The sequence below is a fragment of the Aedes aegypti genome, chromosome 2 (genome assembly GCF_002204515.2).
Source record: "Aedes aegypti strain LVP_AGWG chromosome 2, AaegL5.0 Primary Assembly, whole genome shotgun sequence".
NCBI lineage: Eukaryota > Metazoa > Arthropoda > Insecta > Diptera > Culicidae > Aedes > Aedes aegypti.
Window position 1 is genome coordinate 417098084 of NC_035108.1, and position 21018 is coordinate 417119101.

At 37.4% G+C, this 21018-nt stretch overlaps 1 protein-coding gene across 1 annotated transcript; it reads right to left on the reverse strand.

Annotated features, from left to right (window-relative positions):
• Positions 1–241: 241 nt before the first annotated feature.
• Positions 242–19360, reverse strand: LOC5572772 (protein PTCD3 homolog, mitochondrial). The gene is made up of 3 exons (XM_001660542.2): positions 18898–19360; positions 18283–18678; positions 242–1560 (listed from the first exon to the last, which is right to left on the reverse strand). The coding sequence occupies exons 1-3, from the start codon at positions 19240–19242 to the stop codon at positions 298–300; spliced, it is 2004 nt and encodes a 667-aa protein (XP_001660592.2). The 5' UTR covers positions 19243–19360; the 3' UTR covers positions 242–297.
• Between the last annotated feature and the right edge of the window lie 1658 nt (positions 19361–21018).

Sequence of the window (21018 nt, forward strand, 5' to 3'; positions counted from 1 at the left end):
GGTATCATCGTAATTGCCACACGATATACGATTGCGAAAATGGCAAGTAAGGCAAAGAAAGCTCTCAGTAAATGACTGAATGACTGTGGAAGAACACTACGCTGAGTAGCCTGCTCTGTCCCAGTGGGGACGTTAATGCCAAGAAGGAGAAGAAACTTAACTTCAATCAAGTATTCGTGCCAGTTACGAACCCCAACACACCCCATGACTTCTTTCTTTTTCTACTTAGCAACAAGCAACATTTAACTGACTCAAAACATCATTCATCTATTTCCCAATCTACACAAAGAGAAATTATCACTTACCCGCATCTTCGGCACTCTTCGTTGGCTTCAGAACATCCGCCCCTACATAACGCTTGATCTTCTCCAAGTGCGCCTCGTTCAGCGTCATCGAACCGTGGATGAGTCGTGCGAATTCGGCACTCTCCGGGAAGCCATTCTCCGCACAGTATTGCAAGCAATTGATAGCCAGGCTGGGTTTCTTCTCTTCGATGCACAGCTCAATAAATGCTCTCATAGCCATCACTTTGGGATCGCCGACGATCGAATTCTGTTCGTTGTTTATTTTCTCGAACAGAGTTTGCGCCTTTTCGAAATTCTTTACGCGACAACAGATGGTGAGAATGTCTCCAAGTAGAGCACCAGAGAATCCGGTCCGTTGGTTGCGGCCACTGCCAGCAGCAAGTTGTTCCTCCAGCCGACTGTACATATCCCACGCTATCGCGGTAAACTTATCGTTAAGTTCTTCGCTTTGCGGTGGGTTAGCGATCATTATTTGCAGAATTAGGTTCAGCAGGTTTTCACGACCGGTATGATCGAATTGGATCATGTGCGACCATATCTGAGGGAGGTGATCCGAGGCACAGTTTACGTCTATCGACTTGAGAATATCCTCCATCACAGATGGCTCCGGAATGTAGACATTCGGGACGAGCAAATTGTAGGTTTCCATGAATGTTTCCAGCGGCTCAGTGTTGCAGAGGATTGTAAAGTAGTTTCGGTAGTAGATTGACTCTTTATACGAGTCTCCTATTAGATTGTAATTGTCCTTAAAGTGAAGCAAGTTATTCACTCGTTTTGCAAGATCTTTATCGTGCAGATGGTGGCGACAAACATCCATGGCGGTAACGAAAAAGAAAGTATCTTTGGGATCTTGAATCTGGAACTCCTTGTTTTCGATCTCGTTCATAATGTCGTGTAGGATGTGGCTCGTAGGACCGCGTTCCCGACAGAAAATTGCCAACATGTAGTACCAGCTGGCCAAGGACGGTTCGATTCCGAGTTTTTTGAACTCCGACAGTGTCTTCAGAGCATAGGTTCTCGGATGGTTATAGCCTCCGATGGTCGTTATGGTCTGCAGAATAGCGTTCATCGTTCCAATGTTGGGCTTTAGACCTTGGTTTTTCATTGTAGTTAAAACTTCGCAAACCAAATCCCATCTCATTTCGTAGCTCTCTTTCAAGAATGAAGCGATCTGGAGCAAGCTGTTGAAGGTGTTCGTATCCAATAAGATTCCTTTCTCAATCGTCTCTTGATATAGAGCCCATGCTTTTTCCACCTATAAGAAGAACAAATATTAGACATGAAATTAGTTCTGTGGTGTTAGCGATTATCATTATGCGCGTTAATAAAACCAAAATTTATATTTCTAACGAGTAATCGTCCTATAGAACTATAACAGTCTAGTATGGATTTCAACATTCACATTATTCAACGTTTCTTGTTTCAATGTTAAAGCAGTTTTGAATATTAAAGAGGTTTTTAATAATTTGAGGGTTAATAGGTCTCCATGAGACCTTTAATCTAATTAACTATTAAGCCAACAAAAACCTCAAATGTGAAAATGAACCGTAAATAGTTCTTTTTTTTGTATGGTATTTAGTTGGAGCTGCCTGACAGCTTTACTTGTCAAGGCTGAACCCTCGCACAATGGTCGGGCTCCATATAAAGGGGCGGCCAAAACTACCAAAAACTTTTTTGAGATTTTTATGATTTTTTTAATTTTTAAATATACTTCATGTGTTATGTTATTATGATCCTTAATTGAAATTGAACTAAAATTTAAATTTCTATGACTTTTATGACGGCAAATCGGCTGAAGTCAAAATATTGAAAAAATTAACAAAAGCATAAAATTAAATAAAGCACGAAATTTATAATTTAGGAATGCAATATTTCCCCAAAGTTAGCCACTATCTGAAAGCTTATGGTTCAACACTTTTATCGAGCATGAGGATGGATAAAAATATTTGGTTGAAGTTTTAATACTATTCAATATTACGCTTCAGTAATTTTGATGATTTTGAACATGAAAAACAACTCTTGTCGCGTCATGTCGCCGCCATTTCGAATATTGCACATCAAAAAGCATCCTTAGATCTTACAAAAAACCTTTGAAATTTTTGCAGAAATTTGCTGATTTGCAAGTTAGAGCTATTTGAATAACTCAATATTTTACATATATTTTGACGATATTTTTCATACAAAGTTTATTTAAAATATATTTAACCACTATTTATACACATTTTGATCAAACTCGATCAAATATAAACAAAATTTGTGCTTTGAGCCCAATTTGATACCAATTTTATTTATTAAAAAATCTTTTTTTAAAAGTTACGTATTTTGTGAATAACCCCTTCTGAAACAACAAAAACGTCAAATAACGTATTCAGATTACATATTTCATCAATTAAGGCGATAAAAATAATTTTGGCCAAACTTCACTTTTTTCCGACCATTGTGCCTCGGTCAAGCTCTTGCAAAGTCTTAAATGCTAACTGCCGTCAAGTCTTAACAAAACTAGGCTGTTTAATCATAATTTTAGTTCATTTCGGTCTTCTTGTTTTTGAAGTTATTTATTAGTTCATATGTGCTTAAAGAAATGAGTCACTTTCCTTGTCTGTTCAACAATTTTTCGAAACTAGCATGTGTACCCTCTAATGCTCTAATGATAAATCTCAGCGTCTTACTTTCCAGAGTCATTAATATAGTTACCTTAGGTTTTAACATACATTACAGTCTCCTAAAAGATTCACTTTTCGGTGGCAAATGCAATGCTTCACAACGCCTACTTTCTACTTGTAAATTTTGCGAAAATGAAGCTGGAATTAGACAGTAGAAGCATTAGCCGTAGAATGCTAATGTCGCGATTGTTCGTGTGACCAACCTCTAGTTTGCCACGCTCTGACAGCTTGAGTACCGGGTCTATAAGTGTCAAATCAAATTTTTCAACCATAACAAAACATTCTCTACAACATGGCACTGAACAAACAATCAAAAACTTGAAAATTAAGTATTATGGCCAATTTCTTCACCTTCGCTTAAACCGTAAACCATGTTTACCCATACGATTAAACCAGGTTTAAGGCCTAAGCGGTGGTGAAGAAACCGCTTATTAATAATATAATTCTGTTTTGTGATAACAGTGCCACTAGCGTTCTACTACCTATATTTCTAATTACCAGATTGATATTATGATAGAAAAGAGGTTTTCTTTATTATGGCAATGTAAATAACATATAAAAATAATATTATCACCACTTATTTCTACTCAGTGAATCTCCTCAGAGTAATATTCCCTACGTCGTATATGATAACGATCTATCTAGCTAGCTAATAGTAAGAGTGGCTACGGATCATTATGGTAAGGAAAATGCAAACTGATCGCCGCCAATAGGGTAACGGTCGTATTTTGGACCCCTTAAGGAAGTGATTTTAGTTTTTTATCTCAATTAATTAATTGCACAGCGTTACCAAGTCAAAGCACATACCAAAATGTAGAGAAAAACTTCCTCTACGAGATAAAAATGCCCATACGGTCATGTATAATATGCTTGTCCATAGTCAGATCAATCGATTAACAATGGTAAACCGAAGAAATTATACGCTTCTAGTTCAGAAATTTGAAAGAAATGTTTGTTTACATTTGAAAAATTTCTGACGGCTTCAATTTCTGTGTGTAACGTGTTGTAACGGTTGCATGGATGAACCGATTAAATTAAATTAATTTCAGATAAAATAAACACATTTTTATGAACAAATGGTTGATGCACGTGCGGAATAGTCCTATCTTTCCAAATGGCATGCGAGTTGAGTTGGTCTTTTGACTTAAACTGGGAAATTTGCAGGAAAATGGCCCAGGGGGTCCAAAATATATTGGTTACCCTAGTACTAAATTATTTGAAATGGGAATCAATGCTATCAACGACGCAGAATGTCCATTGGATCACATACGCTGCTCCGGTTGTTTTTATTCACTAGAACGATGATTGAACTGGTTGGAGTGCGATCTAATGAGCTTCTTCAGTCCTTGCCAATCGTCCAGTAGCACGTTGTGGTTGACTCTACCACAACGCGACGCGACCTCGATGATAACGCCAGAAGCCCACTGCCACTTGGTGTTGCTGCGGTAGACCTTGGCGTAGACCATGTCGCCTTTTCGGAATTCACGAGGAGTTGCGCCATGCTTCCGGTTGAACTGTTCGTCCTGGCGTTGATTGAGGACCACTGGCTTTCGCTGGTGGAGAAGATCGAGAACCGTCTTCATGTTGCGACCAAGTATTAGCTGTGACGGAGTCTTGCCATTCAGAACACGACTGGGAATGGTTCGGTAGACCTGGAGAAACGTCTGGAGTGCTTCTGGGATGCTTTCCCCATCGTTGATTCTGCGCAACGACCTCTTGAAGGTGTCCACAAATCTCTCCACCAGGCCATTGGACTGCGGGTGGTACGGCGATGTTCGGAAATGTTGAAATCCGTTCTTCCTGCACTTAGCCGCGAAATGTTCCGATGTGAACTGCGTACCGTTATCGGAAACAGTGACGTTGGGAACGCCAAGGCTGGCAAACAATTCGTCGAGGAACTCAGTTACTGCTGACGTTGTCGGGGATCGAACGATGCGAATTTCTGGTCATTTTGTGAAGGCGTCTATCACTATGAGGAAGTGCAGACCGTTGATTGGGCCAGCGAAATCGATATGATACGCTCCCAGGGAGATTGAGCGAGCGGCCATGACTGTAGTGAACTTTGGACGGTGTCTTCGAATGTGTGGCACAGCTTTCACATCTCTTGACGAAATCAGCAATGTTGTAATCGATCTTTGGCCAGTACACGTGGCTACGTGCAATAGAACTTCAGGACTAGCGATGTCATCGAGTTTGGAAGCCCATCCACGCTGGTTGTATTGGATGACTTGTTGGAGAATTGGACACTGGAGGGTAGCGTCGCGCACCGACTTGAAAGTTACTGGCAGCGAACTGATAGATTCCTGGAATGGAATAACAATGTCGTCTTCCAGGAGATGATGAAATCCTCCTCCGGTTTAACGTAACTGTCGATGAGGCGAGACAGAACGTCGGCGTATCCAAACTGCGGGGTGGACACGTACTCGATGTCGAAGTTGTAGCACAGAAGCGTCACGGCCCAACATTGAAGTCGGTTGGCCGTATGAACTGGAATTCCCTTCTTCTGTCCGAATATCCGCAGGAGTGGCTGATGATCCGTCTGGAAGGTCAACTTGCATCCTAGCAGCATGCGATGGAATTTCGTTACGGCAAACACCTGCGCAAGACCTTCCTTCTCGATCTGTCCATAATTTGCCTCCACGGGGGTGAGTAAGCGGGAAGCGTGTGCAACGGCTTTGACCGAGCTATCGGGGAACTTGTGTAGAAGGCAGGCATCGATTCCGGACTGCGAGGCGTCGGCAGCAACGACGAAGTCCGACTGGAGTACCTCCTTGAAACGCTTGAAAGATTTCTGGCACTCGTTGTTCCAAACGAATTTGGCATCCTTCTTCATCAGCGCGTCGAGTGGCCGCCTCAGTTGGTGCATTTCCGGAACAAACTTCGCATAGAAATTTACCACACCAAGGAACGAACGTAGAGTTGTGACATCTTGACAATGGCTTCCACCTTGAATGGATCTGGATGGAGACCGTTCTCATCTACGATATGCGCCAGATACTTGACCTCCCACTGCAGAATGTTGCACTTTTCTTCCCTCAATACGAATCCGTAAGCTTGAAGGCGTTGAGAATCTTGTGGTGCTACCCTTCAGTTTTGCTGTAAACGAAGATGTCGTACGGAAACGTGTCCACTCCTTTGAGATCGGCAACCATGCTGTTCATCAACTGCTGGAAGGCCCCGGGAGCGAATTTTACTCCAGGTACGAGCCGGTTGAAACGGAATAGACCTCGATGAGTGTTAATTGTGAGAAGCTGCTACGTGTCATTGTCAACTTCCACATGCAGATAAGCATCACTCAGGTCGATGACGCTGGGCTCCAGAACAGCATTCAGTCCGGTTGAGTAGTCAGCACAGATTCGTACTTTTCCTCCTGGTTTCTTCACTACGACGATCGGAGCCGCCCACTGGGAGAAATCCACTGGCGTGATGTTATTATTTTTAGTTTTTCTTCTGAGTGGTTATTAGCTCTCTATTTGATACATTTTCATCAGAAAATTGTCTTTCTTTTAAACATTGGCTGATTTTTTGGAACTAGATACTGTAGAGATTTTATACTTGTATCGACGATTATTCCTTCTTTTAAACATCGGATGTTCTTCATACACACCTAATTTATTTTACGGATTTCTGTGAAATCAAAACAGCTGAACCGTTCAGTAAAGTAAATTCAGTAAATTTTTACAGTATTCGGTAAAAAGATACCGGAATCCAAAAAATTTGGACGAAATTACAGTATTTTATTTCACCGAACTGTTCAGCTGTTGAGATTGAGGTGAAATTCACCGATTTCCGGTAAAATCAGCTTTGCTTAGTGTGTAGATACCTTTATACCGTAATTTACATTTTACCTGTATATTTTTCAGTTGAAATTTTGTCTTCAAAATTTCAGCTGTTCTTTTTGCCTATGAGTATTTATGAACATTTCATTTGCATGTTTTAACAAAGAAATTTCCTTCTTTTTAAGTGTTGCTGTTCTTTAGGGTAATGCGTTACAGTATTATCTGATTGTTGGTTGGTCGAAAGATTTCAATTAGCATCAAGGAGTAGACATCATCCTTTTTCTAGCATTAAGTTCCAACTAGGGAAAGGTCTGCTTCTCAGCTATACATGCATTGACTGAGAGCTTTCCTTGACATTTGATCATTTTTGCATATGTGCAACAAGTTTCTTAAAAGGAGGAGATCTGCATCCAAACCCGTGAAAAGACAACTCACGGAATGTGGGTGTGATGTTGCACCACCAACGACCTGAAATCTGAGGTTTACAGAAGTCACATACATAGCTCTTGGACTCAGACTAATTTCTCTTCGGAGCCACCTTACGTAATTACTTCGAGGAGCATATTATAGCACTTTTACACATGCCTAGCATCGACAAACTGCTTTCCCAAGCCACCTTGAAAATTATTACAGGGGCCCAGTCTCGGCAGAGTGAATCCTCTGTAGTCAACTCATGGTCGGCACGCCATAGGTGTTGCAATTCAAGCATAATCTGAATGACAGCCGTAGTTACTGCATACTAAACGTCGGCATCCCAAAGCATATCACGTCGAGTGGCCCGAATGTCGATGCACTTAGAGTTACATAATTCACAGGAGCACATAATAGTAGTTTACGGAACAAGTTGCAGAATAATGATTTTTACAGCACGAGTTGTAAATTTATACTACGATGCTTGCCGAGTAGGATAATTATAACGAGTGCTGTAAAAATTAGAGATGTACCAAATATTCGGCCGGCCGAATATTCGGGCCGAATATCTCGATTATTTTGATTTTGCCGAATATTCGGTCTGCCGAATAATGAAATCTGTTATTCGGCCGAATAGACCGAATAGTGACCGAATAATAACAAAATAAAATAAATTGTAACAAAACATCATGTTTCATACAAAGGAAAATTAGAAAAAATACGATTAATTTATTCAAGTGATGCTACATTAAATTTTCCTTTTGCAGGGCTGGTAGCAAGAATTGGTACCGAAAAAAGTTATTTTAGTGACCAAATTTGAGAAATAAGTGACTAAAAAGTGACTTTCTATTCTCGAAAAAGTGACTAAAAGTGACTTGAAAAGCAAGCCGTAATCAATTTTATTTCAATTCTAGTATACTGTTTTACGATCAATATCAATTATGATAGGGAATATTCCATGTGATCTTCTGCAGGTAGTAGGTCTAGTTGAATACCATATTTAGATATTTTTATTGTGCTTCCAAATTTACAAGATATCGCCTAGAATTTTTCCAAACAGGGTAGTATATATTTACGTAAATAATCCTTTTTTAGTAGATTTTCAATATTTTCAAAGTTTTGTGTCTTTTATATTACCAAAGTATTTTATATTGTAAATTTTAATAAGAATTTGAAACATTTGTAAAATTAAAATATTTGTCATTTCACATTTCCATTTTAACTCCTAATAAGGTCAATATGTTTATGCATTAATCGATATTTGAAATAAAAAATGATGACAGAAGATCGAATTTGATTGGAATACTGGTTAAACCGCGTCCTTTAAACGCCGACTAAGAAATAAATTTTCCATCAGTAAGTTTAATGGAAGGTACCGTAATTCGGGGTGTAGTTGATCAGTGGGGAAAAGTTGATCATTCCCGTACCCACATGTATAAACTGTCAAGAGAGCTATGATCCGATTTCAAGTATCACATTTTGTGTAATGTCACATTACCTGATATCTGCTCTTGATGTTTTAAAGTTCGTTTTTATATGCAAGATAATTATACCATGTAAAAACAGTTTTTCTATGAAATGTTTGATAAACTGTTGAAGGGTTCTTCTCCAAACAATGGACTATTGCCAAGGCTATATAAAAACACCATTTAAATAAACTGTTTCATACATTCCAGGTATATTCTGTGAACTCAGTTTTGAATTTGCATTGACGATAAAAAATCATTTGCAGAGAAATAACACGTTCTTTTTGTTAGCGAGTTGCTAATTCAAAGAAAAATTGCATACATTCAGGCGTTTAATGCGGTGTATTCTGTAATTCACAACTTTTAGCTCTAAAATTGACCGATTTATCATTAAGTTGTAAGATTTGTGAGACTTGATTCAGATTCAGTGACCCCAAATCTTTCGATTAGCATATCGCTTTATTTTACGAAACCTATCGCAGTAATTGATCAACTTCACCCCGGAATCAAAAACTCCACTTTTTGATTTCTAAAAAATATTTTTAATATTATGATAACATTTCGTCAAAATTATGTTTGTATAATTCGATAAACATTCAACCAGTACAGGTTTTAAAAATATTTGGATGATAATACATGGATCCTACTGGGAATTATAGAACAAAATGGCACAAAAGTGATCAACTTCACCCCATTTTACGGTATTCACATTCTAAGACTTCCTCGTGAAATTACGACAAGTAACTTTTCGTTTCGCCGTAAATTTCTTAATACTCCGAAGATCTCTTCAGGAGTTTGTTTAGTGATTTTTACGAACTTCTTATGTAATTTTTCTTTGAATCGTTTATATACCTTCATGTATTCTATCTGTTTTTCTTTTAAAGAAAAACCACGAACTTATATTTTGAAAAATCCACGAGGAATTTCTTAAACAAATCTTAGTGTAATTTCTGATGAAACTTGTGTGAGTTATAATGATGAATACCTACGAGGATCACTGGATCTTACGAATTCTTGATGAATATATTTCTTGATAAATTGCTATGATAATAAAAGCATATTAATCCTTCAATGGTCGGAGCAATAACTGTAATAATTGCTGTAGTATTAACTAGTGTGGAACCTTGAATGAAATTTTAAAGTATCTATGCAGGTCTGGAAACTGTATTTGAAAAAATATCAGTGAAGTGTTTGAGCAGCAGTAATAATATTTTGAGGAAATGCTGGAGAAATTTCTAGAGGAATCCCAAATGCAATTAATCGAGCAATTCTTGGAAAAGATTTTATCCAATAATACCTTAAGTAAGTTTTGAGAAATTCCGGAGAGTAATTATGGATGAAATTTTGAGAGAATCCTTATAAAAATGCCTGGATTTAATTGAAAAAGGCGTAGAAATTATTGTAGGGTTTGTTATAAAAATGTCGATTTTTTTTCGAAAACTCTATAATAAACCTTTGGGGAAAAACTTCTGTAGGGCACGTGGGAAGAATCCAAGAAGTAGCGATTGAAGAAATCTGTGAAAGGATCAGTGATCTGGAGGAAATACTGAGATTTTTTCTTCAGAGTAATCTCTGTGAAAATTACTGGAGGTAGTAGCGTAGGAATGCTATAAAATTTTTAGTATAAAATTGAGAAGAAATTCCTCTGAACTTCCATTGAAAAATTGCTGGTGGCATTCCTGGTGGAGTTCTTGAAAGTATCCCAGAAGGAATCTCTGGACAAATAGTTACGTAATAGTCTCTGAAGGTTTCTCTGGAGCCTCTTGAATGTTGCACAAGAATTCATTGCAAGCAGATTAACCATCTATTTCCGACGACTTTAATCGACAGTTGCTTTATGAAAAAGCGTTTTTATAAAAAGTAATTCAAAAAACAATATTTCAAAGGGTTTTTTTTTTTCAAAATCAGTTTAAAATTTGTTGGTTGTTTTACAATAGTAAACTACATAATCTACTGTTAACTCTCCTTTACTCGATATTTCGTATCTCGATATCGAGTTAGAGAACCACAGTAAAAGTTGGTTTTCATGGCTACTGCGATGGTCCCTCGGATCGCATTTGCACTGGTTTTGTGTTCCATAATGCGATACCTCTCTTACTCGATGGCCCCTTCAATATCGAGTTATGGAGAGTTGACTGTAGAAATTAATGCATAGTATTCCACTGGTTCGGTTTGCCTTAAGTTCGTCAAAAAAATTGAGCTCTGGAGCTACCATGGGAAAGAGAGGGTTATGGCAAAAAAGTGACTTTAGATACCATATTGATTATAATGTCTTTAGAGACCTTAACTAACAATAAACACTTTTTAGAGATATGCATTGAAATAGTATCCAAGCCTTTATGCTCATGAAAGATACCCAACTAGAACTGGGAATCGTATTTGCCTTCCCCATTTTAGCAATCCTAAGTTCTACTTCCTTATTTAAACAAGTTATTCGGAATATTAAAAATAACTTAAAGTGCATTGACTGAATACCTCAAGTTGTAACAGCGGCGCAGCCGAAATTTTTTTTTATTGAAGAAATGTTGTGTTACAAAAAGGACATATTCTGCCATGATAATTACTGGTTCGAGGTTTTTTTCCTGCGTATATCCAAGATCCTCTAATAATTCCAGGTTTTTTCCAGGTTGATAAAAATTCCCTGATAATTCCAGGTATTCCAGGATTTTTCAGGTAGTAGACATCCTGCTAACTTCAAACTAACCCTAAATTAAGAAGGCCGATTCAAAATTTTCTCCCGAAAAATTAGCTCAAAATAGTTGAAAAAAGTGACTTTTTGACGAAAAAAGTGACTTTAGTTGAATTGGCTTAAAAAAAGAGACTTTAAAGTGACTGGCCTCAAAAAAGTGACCAAGTCACTAAAAAGTGACTCGCTACCAGCCTTGCTTTTGATGGATTCCATGGATGGAGTTTGATGCTAAATGTTAATAAATGTGAGAATTTTTCCGTTCTACGGCATTACGATGCTGCTCAATATACAAGCCATTCAATATTTCACTCATCTTGTATGGATTGTATTGTGGCATTATTTTTACGTAATCTGAAAGTGCTTTTCATCTTGGTTTTGTAAAAAAAAAATCTGGAAACAACGAAAATTCATATTTTTGCATTTATTATCGCTTGTGCCACTATACGAACACATGTGACTATAGTAGCACTATTTCTAATTCTTGTTCCAATAGCTTTACGGCGTAGACACAACAAAAAAAGCATCAAAATCGTATTTTTACAAAACTTTTATGTTTTAACTTTATAGAATGGCTGTCGATTAATTCCAAAAAGTTCTTAATTCTTCATTTAGTTTATTAAAAAAAAACAAAGTTTCTCTACTATAGGTGCAAGGAAGCTAGAATTTTAAGCAAAAAATCATTTCTTGAACAAAATCGAGCTGTGAATCAATGATACTAAGTTAAATAGCTCCTGACCTTCATGTCAAAAAATGTTTTGCAACGATTTATAGGAAAACGGTCGTTAAAAGCTACTAGTGCGAATATAGGGGACTGTCTACTAAGGGAACACCAACCCTATGCGATGTATTGCTCCAATTAATATGAAGCACTTCCAAAAATCGGATGAGAAATAAAGTGACGTATTAACCTAGTTCCTTAAAAAGTTAAACGGATCAAAACTGCAATCAATAAGATACAAATCCCTTACTTTAGAAATATAAATCCTCAGAACTTTTGACTTTTGTTTTTTCTTCACACGGTTCCAAAAGATTAAAACGATCATTCCGATCAATTCTTCACCGTGGAAGCTATCCCTAACTAGGTGTTATTCGACCGAAATTAAGGGTTTTATTCGGCCGAATATTGAGTCATTATTCGGCCGAATGTTCGGCCGAATATTCGTTTGGCCGAATAATAATTTCTCAATTATTCGGTATTCGGCTGAAAGCCGAATAGTGCTATTCGGTACATCTCTAGTAAAAATCGAGTTCTGCAACTTTTTTGCAATTTCGTAGAAGACCACTGGAGGGTATCATAAATAATATCGGAATGCATTCACCATCATTTAACAATTTCTGAAAAATGGTTGTGTAATGATTCATTACGCAACTCAAAACAGTTGCGTAATGAGAAAGCGTTGCTTAACCCTTCAGTCGTCGCGCAATTTGCCACCGTCTGAACCACCACGCTAATTCTGTGTACGACAAGCGAGATATTTTCGCCACTGTTGTACAAAATACAGCATCTCGACGACTGAAGTGTTAATGAACCATTAAAGCACTGGTTTCAGTTGCGTATTGACTATTTCCGCACTGCATACTTCAGTGCAGGAAAGTTTCATGACAGATTGGCGTGATGAAAAACAAGATGGCCACCCGGGGCAAGATGAGCACCCCACAATTTTGAGACACTGTTGAATTGACGTTCATACAATTGCCATCATTGATAAAAATTATTAGAAACAATAGGGATTTGAAAATATGGAAAAATTATAATAATTTGTGAAAATATTGAATTTTCGTATAACAAATGACCAGAACACAATAAGAATTTTGACGTCTAACAATATTTTCACCAAATTTCTGATTCTCAGCCAACATGTCAACTAGACAGTTTCACAAAAATCAAAATTTCTGGGATTCAACCAGTCACCCCCAAGTCCTAGTTGCAATACTAAAACAAACTACCAGACAAATTTTCATCCAATTTGGAGAAGATTAGGAGGTGCCTCAAGTCGAATTTGTATTTTTTGGCTATTTTTTACATTCAAAAAATTCTAACAAGAATTTGGAAAAATGAATATCAGAATCAATACCACTAGTTGAACGTTATTTTTTTTTTTTTAAATCTTTATTAGAGTGTATTTTAACGCACGAGGGCTAGTTCTACACTTACTAGTTGAACGTATTATTAGTACTTTACAACTTTTGAGAACACTGTATGCCGATTAGAGATGGTTTTGACCTCATAAAATTGATTTCTGTTAATTTAAGTACCTGTAAAACATATATTTCTCCACAGTTTTTGTTCTACGAGATTCTTAACCACATGCCTAATCATAAAAGTTCAATCGTAGTATCATTCCTTTGTCATTTCTGAACATTATTGTAGTACATCATTTTTGTATCTGAATTACAGATAAATTGTAAAAAATCGTCGGAAATACGACATTCCTCATTCCCCTGCATTTAGAGCTGCTGCCAAATGGCGCAATTGCTGACATGTTACAAAATTGAACATAGTAGCTTTGCTTTTTCAATGATGGATGATGATTGAAGAAAACATCTAGCAAATGTCATCAATGCAGTCGTGTTTCAAACAACATTCGCATTTGATGCCAAGCATTTACATATGTGATATAGCCCCGAGGTCAAGCTTCTCGACTACTGATCTTGAGGATCAGAGTTTGATTACGCGAGTTCATTTAGAGTGTTCTTTTTTTTCCAATGGACCAAATTACTTGAGGCCAACAAATTTCATCACGATTTATTGTTCAAAAGTGTATCTTGTGGCTGAGTCTTAATCAATAGAACTCACAAAAATCTCCCACTCCTAAGTGAATGAAGAGAAATGCTCAAGTAGTGATTTGCGCCTTTAGTCCTTTTTCTATGCTGCATATAATAAACATTGGTTTCACTTGAAAAAAAGAATCAAACTCTGATCCTCAAGATCGGTAGTCGAGAAACTTGACTTCGGGGCTATATCACATATGAAATTGCTTGGCATCAAAAGAGAATGTTGTTTGAAACACGACTGCGTTGATGACATTTGCTAGATGCTTTCTTCAATCATCATCCATCATTGAAAAAGCAAAGCTACTATGTTCAATTTTTTAACATGTCAGCAATTGCGCCATTTGGCAGCAGCTCTAAATGCAGGGGAATGAGGAATGTCGTATTTCCGACGATTTTTTACAATTTATCTGTAATTCGGAGACAAAAATCATGTACTACAATAATGTTTAGAAATGACAAAGGAATGATACTACGATTGAACTTTTACGATTAGGCATGAGATTAAGAATCTCGTAGAACAAAAACTGTAGAGAAATGTATGTTTTACAGGTACTTAAATTAACAAAAATAAATGTTATGAGGTCAAAACCATCTCTAATCGGCATACAGTGTTCTCAAAAGTTGTAAAGTACTAATAATACGTTCAACCAGTGGTATTTATATTGATTTTCATTTTTCCAAATTCTTGTTAGAATTTTTTGAATGTAAAAAATAGCCAAAAAATACAAATTCGACTTGAGGCACCTCCTAATCTTCTCCAAATTGGATGAAAATTTGTCTGGTAGTTTGTTTTAGTATTGCAACTAGGACTTGGGGGTGACTGGTTGAATCCAAGAAATTTTGATTTTTGTGAAACTGTCTAATGTCAACCCTTTGGGAGAGTCTTTTAGTATATAAAGAAAAAAAAAATTTTTTTCTTACAGTGCTTTACTTGGTTTAAGTTATTTTTATAAGTCGGGGCAAGATGAGCACCCCTTATGGAAATAGGAACATTATTTGGAAATCATTTAAATAGCTTAGCAATGTTTGGACTAGTTGCCTTAGCTGTATTACATTTGCTGGTTGCTTGTATTTATAAAATTTAGTCTTTATATAGTCGCTTCTCATCTTTTGCTTCCATTTCTAGTAAAATGAAACAAGTAATGCATTTATATCTTCTAACTGAGAATGGATTCAACAATTTTCTGCACAAACCAAATTTGAAATGCCTAGTTTAATGCAAAATATACGATGCTTATCAATGATAACTTATTGATAATTAAAAAAATGCAATTGAAGATAGTACCCTTCTTGCCCCGCAGGGATGCTCATCTTGGCCCGCAGTATATTTAAGCCAACTGTAAAACATCTATTTTGTTTAGTCATTTTATTCAATCAAATTTTCCTTTTTTTGAACCCGATATGTTTATGGGTGATAGAAAACATGTTTATATAAAATGTTCCATGTCATTTGAAATAAAAAATAATGACCACATTCAGTAAAATAGGTTTATCCTTAAGGTGCTCATCTTGCCCCACCCTACTCTATTACGATGAGAAATTGTAAAAATGTTCTAACGAGTCTCCAATCAAACAATCTCCCAAGGCATCGTAGTATGCTAGGTGGTGCTGTGCGCCCGGATAGACTCGTCTCATGCGCTGCTTGGCGCTACGCTGCCATCGGTATTCAAGTTGTAAAACAACTGCTTAGAAACGAAGACCCTTTACAACTATTTTCACCTTATCATGCAGATGTCTAGATGGTCTACGTGATACGGTCGAAGATGTGCGATCCGGGAGTTATAATTTCGATTCTGGTTGAAACATTTTCTCATCACTTCCATTATTGCGACGAATTTTAAATAGCGCATGCGACGGAGCGTATATGAAACATTGAGACACGTCTCAAGAAAAATGAAGAACATCGAAATAGGTCTCAAAATGTACAGTGCACGGGCGATCCTGCAAACAATGTGGCTCCTGCAGATAAGACATGTGCACAGTAGCTCTGGATGCACTACGACTTGTGAAGTCTACAAACACTTCACAATGAAAAGATCACTGACCAGCTGAAATTGAACCTCCCTCAGGATGGTCTTACTGAATATCTGCGCGTTTTCCGCTATGTCTATTTTAACTGTTAGGAGTTTTCCCGGCTTTTTATATCCGCTGTGGTGATTGTGCGTGATTTAGTGACAACTACGTATTAGCAACTTAAAGTTGCTTTTTTATCTACAGAGTACAGCGAATGCTCTTTAAAGCTATTTTTTTTTATTAAGAATATTCACAGTTCCTATTCAAAAAGTTATCCACACAACAATTTTGCTCTACAGATATTTTCATCTATTCCACCTTTTTAGCCATTCGACCTTTTATCATTCGTTGGAGACGAACCAGCCTCCGGCTGAAAGTCTCGATAATAAAGATAATATTAATTTTATCATTCGACCTTTTGCCTTTGACCTTTTGCCATTCGACTTTTTGTCTTTCGTCCTTTTGTCATAGATTTATACTGCCGTGAATCTCAAGTCAGTCCCATTTGTAAAAAGTACGCATTGAGGAAATGGGCTGTGAAGTTTTCAAACTCGTTTTCCATCCGAATATTCCAAAAATTCCAGAACATGTTCCAATCTTAATGAAACTTTCACAGCTTGCTTTTCACTACGATATCTTTCCGAGAAAATATAAAGATGATCAAAATAAGTTACATTTTTGTGTTCCACGGTCCGAAAGTCTGTAGTGGGACTAATATGCGGTTACTTTTCATTATGGGAATTGCTGTTTTTTTTCCTGATAGGGAGCCGGATCCTATTCTTGGCACTTTTGCTTCGCTTCGGCAGTGGGGTTTTTTGAAAGCTACAGGGTTTATATTTGGTCACAAAATGCGTCGTACTAATGTGCTCCTTATTGCAAAGTTTCAGACAATTCGGCCGAGAAAAACCCCCCATGCCAAAGTGAATCATGGAAGTGCCCAAGTAGCTCTGCACCCTATTTCCGAACAAATCATTATTTCATTAGTGCACCTGAAAGAGCATATGAAGAGATGTTAAAAACTGAACTCAACTCAATTTTGACGAAAATGCAGATGGGACTGACTTTAAAGAGCGGATAAACATGAAAAAGGGCGTAATTTATTTTTGCATTTTATCCAAGTTGACAACAATCGGTTGAAATTCAATTCCTACAAGTCCAAAAGCAATGTCACGATATCATCTTTTATTTTAAAAGAACGTAAGTATTGAAACACGCATCCTTTCACTCTTTTCAAGTAAAAATTAAAATTAAAAACACAGAAAAATATGGCCCTTTTCCCATGTTTGTCCAGGAAGATCGAAGGTGCAAAAAAAATGAAAACTAGCGATTTTCACCAAGCCTGCCTTGATTGTCGTTGGGAAGCTGGAGTTATCTTGCAGTTTGGAAAAGTTTTGTTTCATTTTTCGCGTGTAGTATCTGTGCCTCCCTCCCAGGTACTAGCTAATACCAGGAAGAAAACTCTGCGGACGAATCAAAATTAAATTTCGCAAATGATTCTGAAGCTCCCTCCCTTGTATAGTTGAGTTACATAGAATATCCAATGTTGAAACATTGGAACAAATGCCAAATAAAACAATTAAAAATTTTAGACAAAAATCGTTAAAATCTTCTATTGCCACGATTTATTTGTTATATATTTAGGTTAAGTTAGGTTAAGTAAACTGAAAGCATTTTTTTTTCTCTTATAAGCAGGTGACATCAATTCACCTGCAAAAATTCTCAACTGCTACGGCAAATGAAATGTAATATGTTGTATATAAATGTTAAAAAGCTTAATTTTGTTTTACCAAATTAGGATGATAGGGTTGCCTAGCACAGAACACCTCGATATAAGAAATGAATGTAATGTTTGGAATGATACTAAGAAAGAATTCTCGCATAACTTCTGATCTCGCCCTAAAAGCCATTGGTAACCATGTGTGTAGCTCGTTGTTTCTGAGCATTTGAATGAATTTTCATGTTATTTAATAACGCTATGGGGAAGAAAGGATCAACATCTACCAGCCCGTGATGTTGGTTTGGATGCTATTTCTTTCATTTGCTCAGAAACAACGAGCTACGCTCGTGGTTACCAATGGCTTTTAGGGCGTTATCTCAGAGTATGCGAGAATTAAAAAAAATCAATCAATATGACTCGGTGAAAGATTTCCAAAGAAAAAAAAACCGGCCCATCCCACTTACCTGGAAGTACTTGGCCATGCCGCGAATCAGCGCACAGTAGTGCTCGGGCTTCTTGTATTCAATCTCGTGGAAAATCTGTTCCGCCAGCTCAAAATCTTTCCAGGTTTTTCTTTGGCGACCCTTCTCCGTTACGCCCTGCCGGAACCACCGTTCCTCGATGAATTCCTCCGGTAGCGACTCCTCATGGTTGAAGAAGCACAACAATTCCATCAACGATTGTTTCAGTTCCGGGCTTACGTCGATCTTGCTTTTCTTCAACAGATTGTATACTAAAACGGCATCCTTTACGTCGACATTTTCGATCAATTTCTCCAGATCGGTTACTTCCACTTTGCTCTCCTCGGTGTAAACCATGGTGGGTATGAAAGCAGGAACGGGTGGGTCAGCTTCTTTATGCTAAAATTTACAACGAAAAAAATATGATTTCTTTCCTTGACCTTGTGTAAAAGTAAACTAATAGGCCCACGTATGATAAATAAATTACCATTACAATTACAATTTAGAAATGCAAATTCACTATAAATATAAGCTATAAAAGCTAAATTTCAGCAAAAATTTAAGTGGTCTTTAGGCTTCGTCCGTCACCAGTCTGACCGACCAAAATAATGCACATACCTGGAAAAGTTTCGCGTTCTCCTGCCGGATCCAAAGGGCTGCCTTCCGGCCGGATTCCTGAGCCATCGCGTAGGTCTTCTTCGCCACATTGGATGTCGGAATCAGATAGGGGTCATCGTGGTACTTGAAGTGTGCAGCGGTCGGGTCAAATCCTACCGTGCTGGAAAGGGCATTCAGAACATCCGTGGGTCCTCGCTCTATCCGCCGGGGCACGACAATCTTCTCCGTTTCGGCAGCAGAACTTTGCAGCAGGCAGGGATTCGATGAAAGCAGGCGACTTACTGCGGCCACCCGGGAAGATGGTTGCAAATAAAGCTTGGAGAATGATTTGCACAAATGATTCATTGTGTTTGAAGGAAATAATTGGGAATTTTCAGTGAAAAATTCAAACTTTTAACTAGATTACAAAACAGTGCATGTTTTCTGCACAAAATCGATGCGGTTATGTCATTGTTGAGCAGCTGTCAAATATCAAAACAAACCAGCACAGGGTGGTGCTGAACGACGGAAAACTGAGGATTTCTGTCCTAATATACGAAAAAGCCTCAACAGTAATAGGTAAAAGTTCTGCTAGTTATATTGGGGGGCCAATTTCAACTCGTACGAGCACAAATTTACTGCAATATAAAATAAACCGTAATTTAATCTATATATAAAAGAAATTGCTTTGCGTGAGGGGGATAGAATGAGCAAATTCGTAACGTTTCAGTGAAAAGAATCAATAACAGGTTTAGCTACTTTCGAATGTTGATCCACATCAAATAGAGTGACCAAAACACTAATACATGGTGGTTTGCGAATACCCTTTTATGGGTAATAATTTACTCTTTTTTTAAAAGCACAGAAATCTGTCATAAAACGGGTAAATTTGGAAATACAAAACGGGTATATAAATACCCATTATAATCAAGCTACTGCCGATTGAAAATGTTAATGCATTTGTAGTAGTCAACATCTCTACGTGTTTACTCATTTTTGGGTAATTTGAATCGAGAGTGCAATCAGAATACGAAGTTTTGTTTAATGTTTATGATCCATAATCGAGCAAGAGTCGTAATCAAATCACTGATAGCTTGCTTGGAAGCTTGCAGGATGCCTTTTAATGTTTGCTCTCCTTCCAAAGTCATCGAAATATTGAATGTGCTTCAACTTTTTGGCACATTATTAGCTGATTTAATAAAATCAAAAATTGATAATCAAACCATAACAAACAATTAAACAAAACAATGGTCTTTATATTCACAGTTCTTACAACTGACAGTGGGCGATATTCACTTATCGCCCGGGACATCCTGGCTACGAAGAACACTGTGTATAGATATATAGTTGTCATAGGCCTGTCTGTCATATTTGAAATGTAAAATACTGAACTTTCAATAAAAACCTTTTGTTTTTCGGCAACTTTATTCCGAAGAGCGTTGTTTTTGTTTTGTTGTAATATTCATTGGTTTTCGCCATTTACGAAATGGGTAAATTTTTACCCTTTTTATGCCGCGAGGGCGAGTAAAAATTTACCCATCCATTAGGTCGTATGAATAAACTGAGCAAAAGCTTTTACTTTACTCAAATCCACCAGTCAGATCATTTTCTTAGCGTTAGCGTTAGCGTAGTTACGGTATACTTCGTAGATTGGATACTAGCAACATTCATGTTTCTTTTTAATAACCTCATCCTGACTACTTTCAAGAACAAGGCAGGGGAGTATACCTTGTTCAAATCATAAACAAGAATACTAAAAGCAGCAATATCGCTATTCCCGGCCACGCCCATCTTTACCGTTACTTGGGATAGGGGAAGGAAATGTTGATGTAGCACTTACTTAATGAGAGGCCACCGACTCAGCGACACCCTCATAAGTGCTACGGAGTTGGAGGTTGGGGAAGGTATATTGTCAGGATTCGCCTAGAAAGCTGGCGATAGATCATAAACATTTGTTGTTTAAGCGTTTTCAAATTAATCTTTTGAATGCCGGCAATCAAAAGAGAAAACAATAGCTTATTTATAGTATAAATAGTATTTCGCGAAATGCTTGTCGATTGTGCAGTAATATTTTTGCTCAATAACCAGTAAAAAGCAAAACCGATCCCTCCAGGGTCATCGGATTGTATAAAATAACGATAT

Coding starts and splice junctions, on each gene's coding strand:
- LOC5572772 (XM_001660542.2), bottom strand. CDS start 19,242: ATGAATCATTTGTGCAAATCATTCTCCAAGCTTTATTTGCAACCATCT. Junction 18,679..18,897: donor AGAACGCGAAACTTTTCCAG/GTATGTGCATTA, acceptor TGTAAATTTTAG/CATAAAGAAGCTGACCCACC. Junction 1,561..18,282: donor GCATGGCCAAGTACTTCCAG/GTAAGTGGGATG, acceptor TTCTTCTTATAG/GTGGAAAAAGCATGGGCTCT.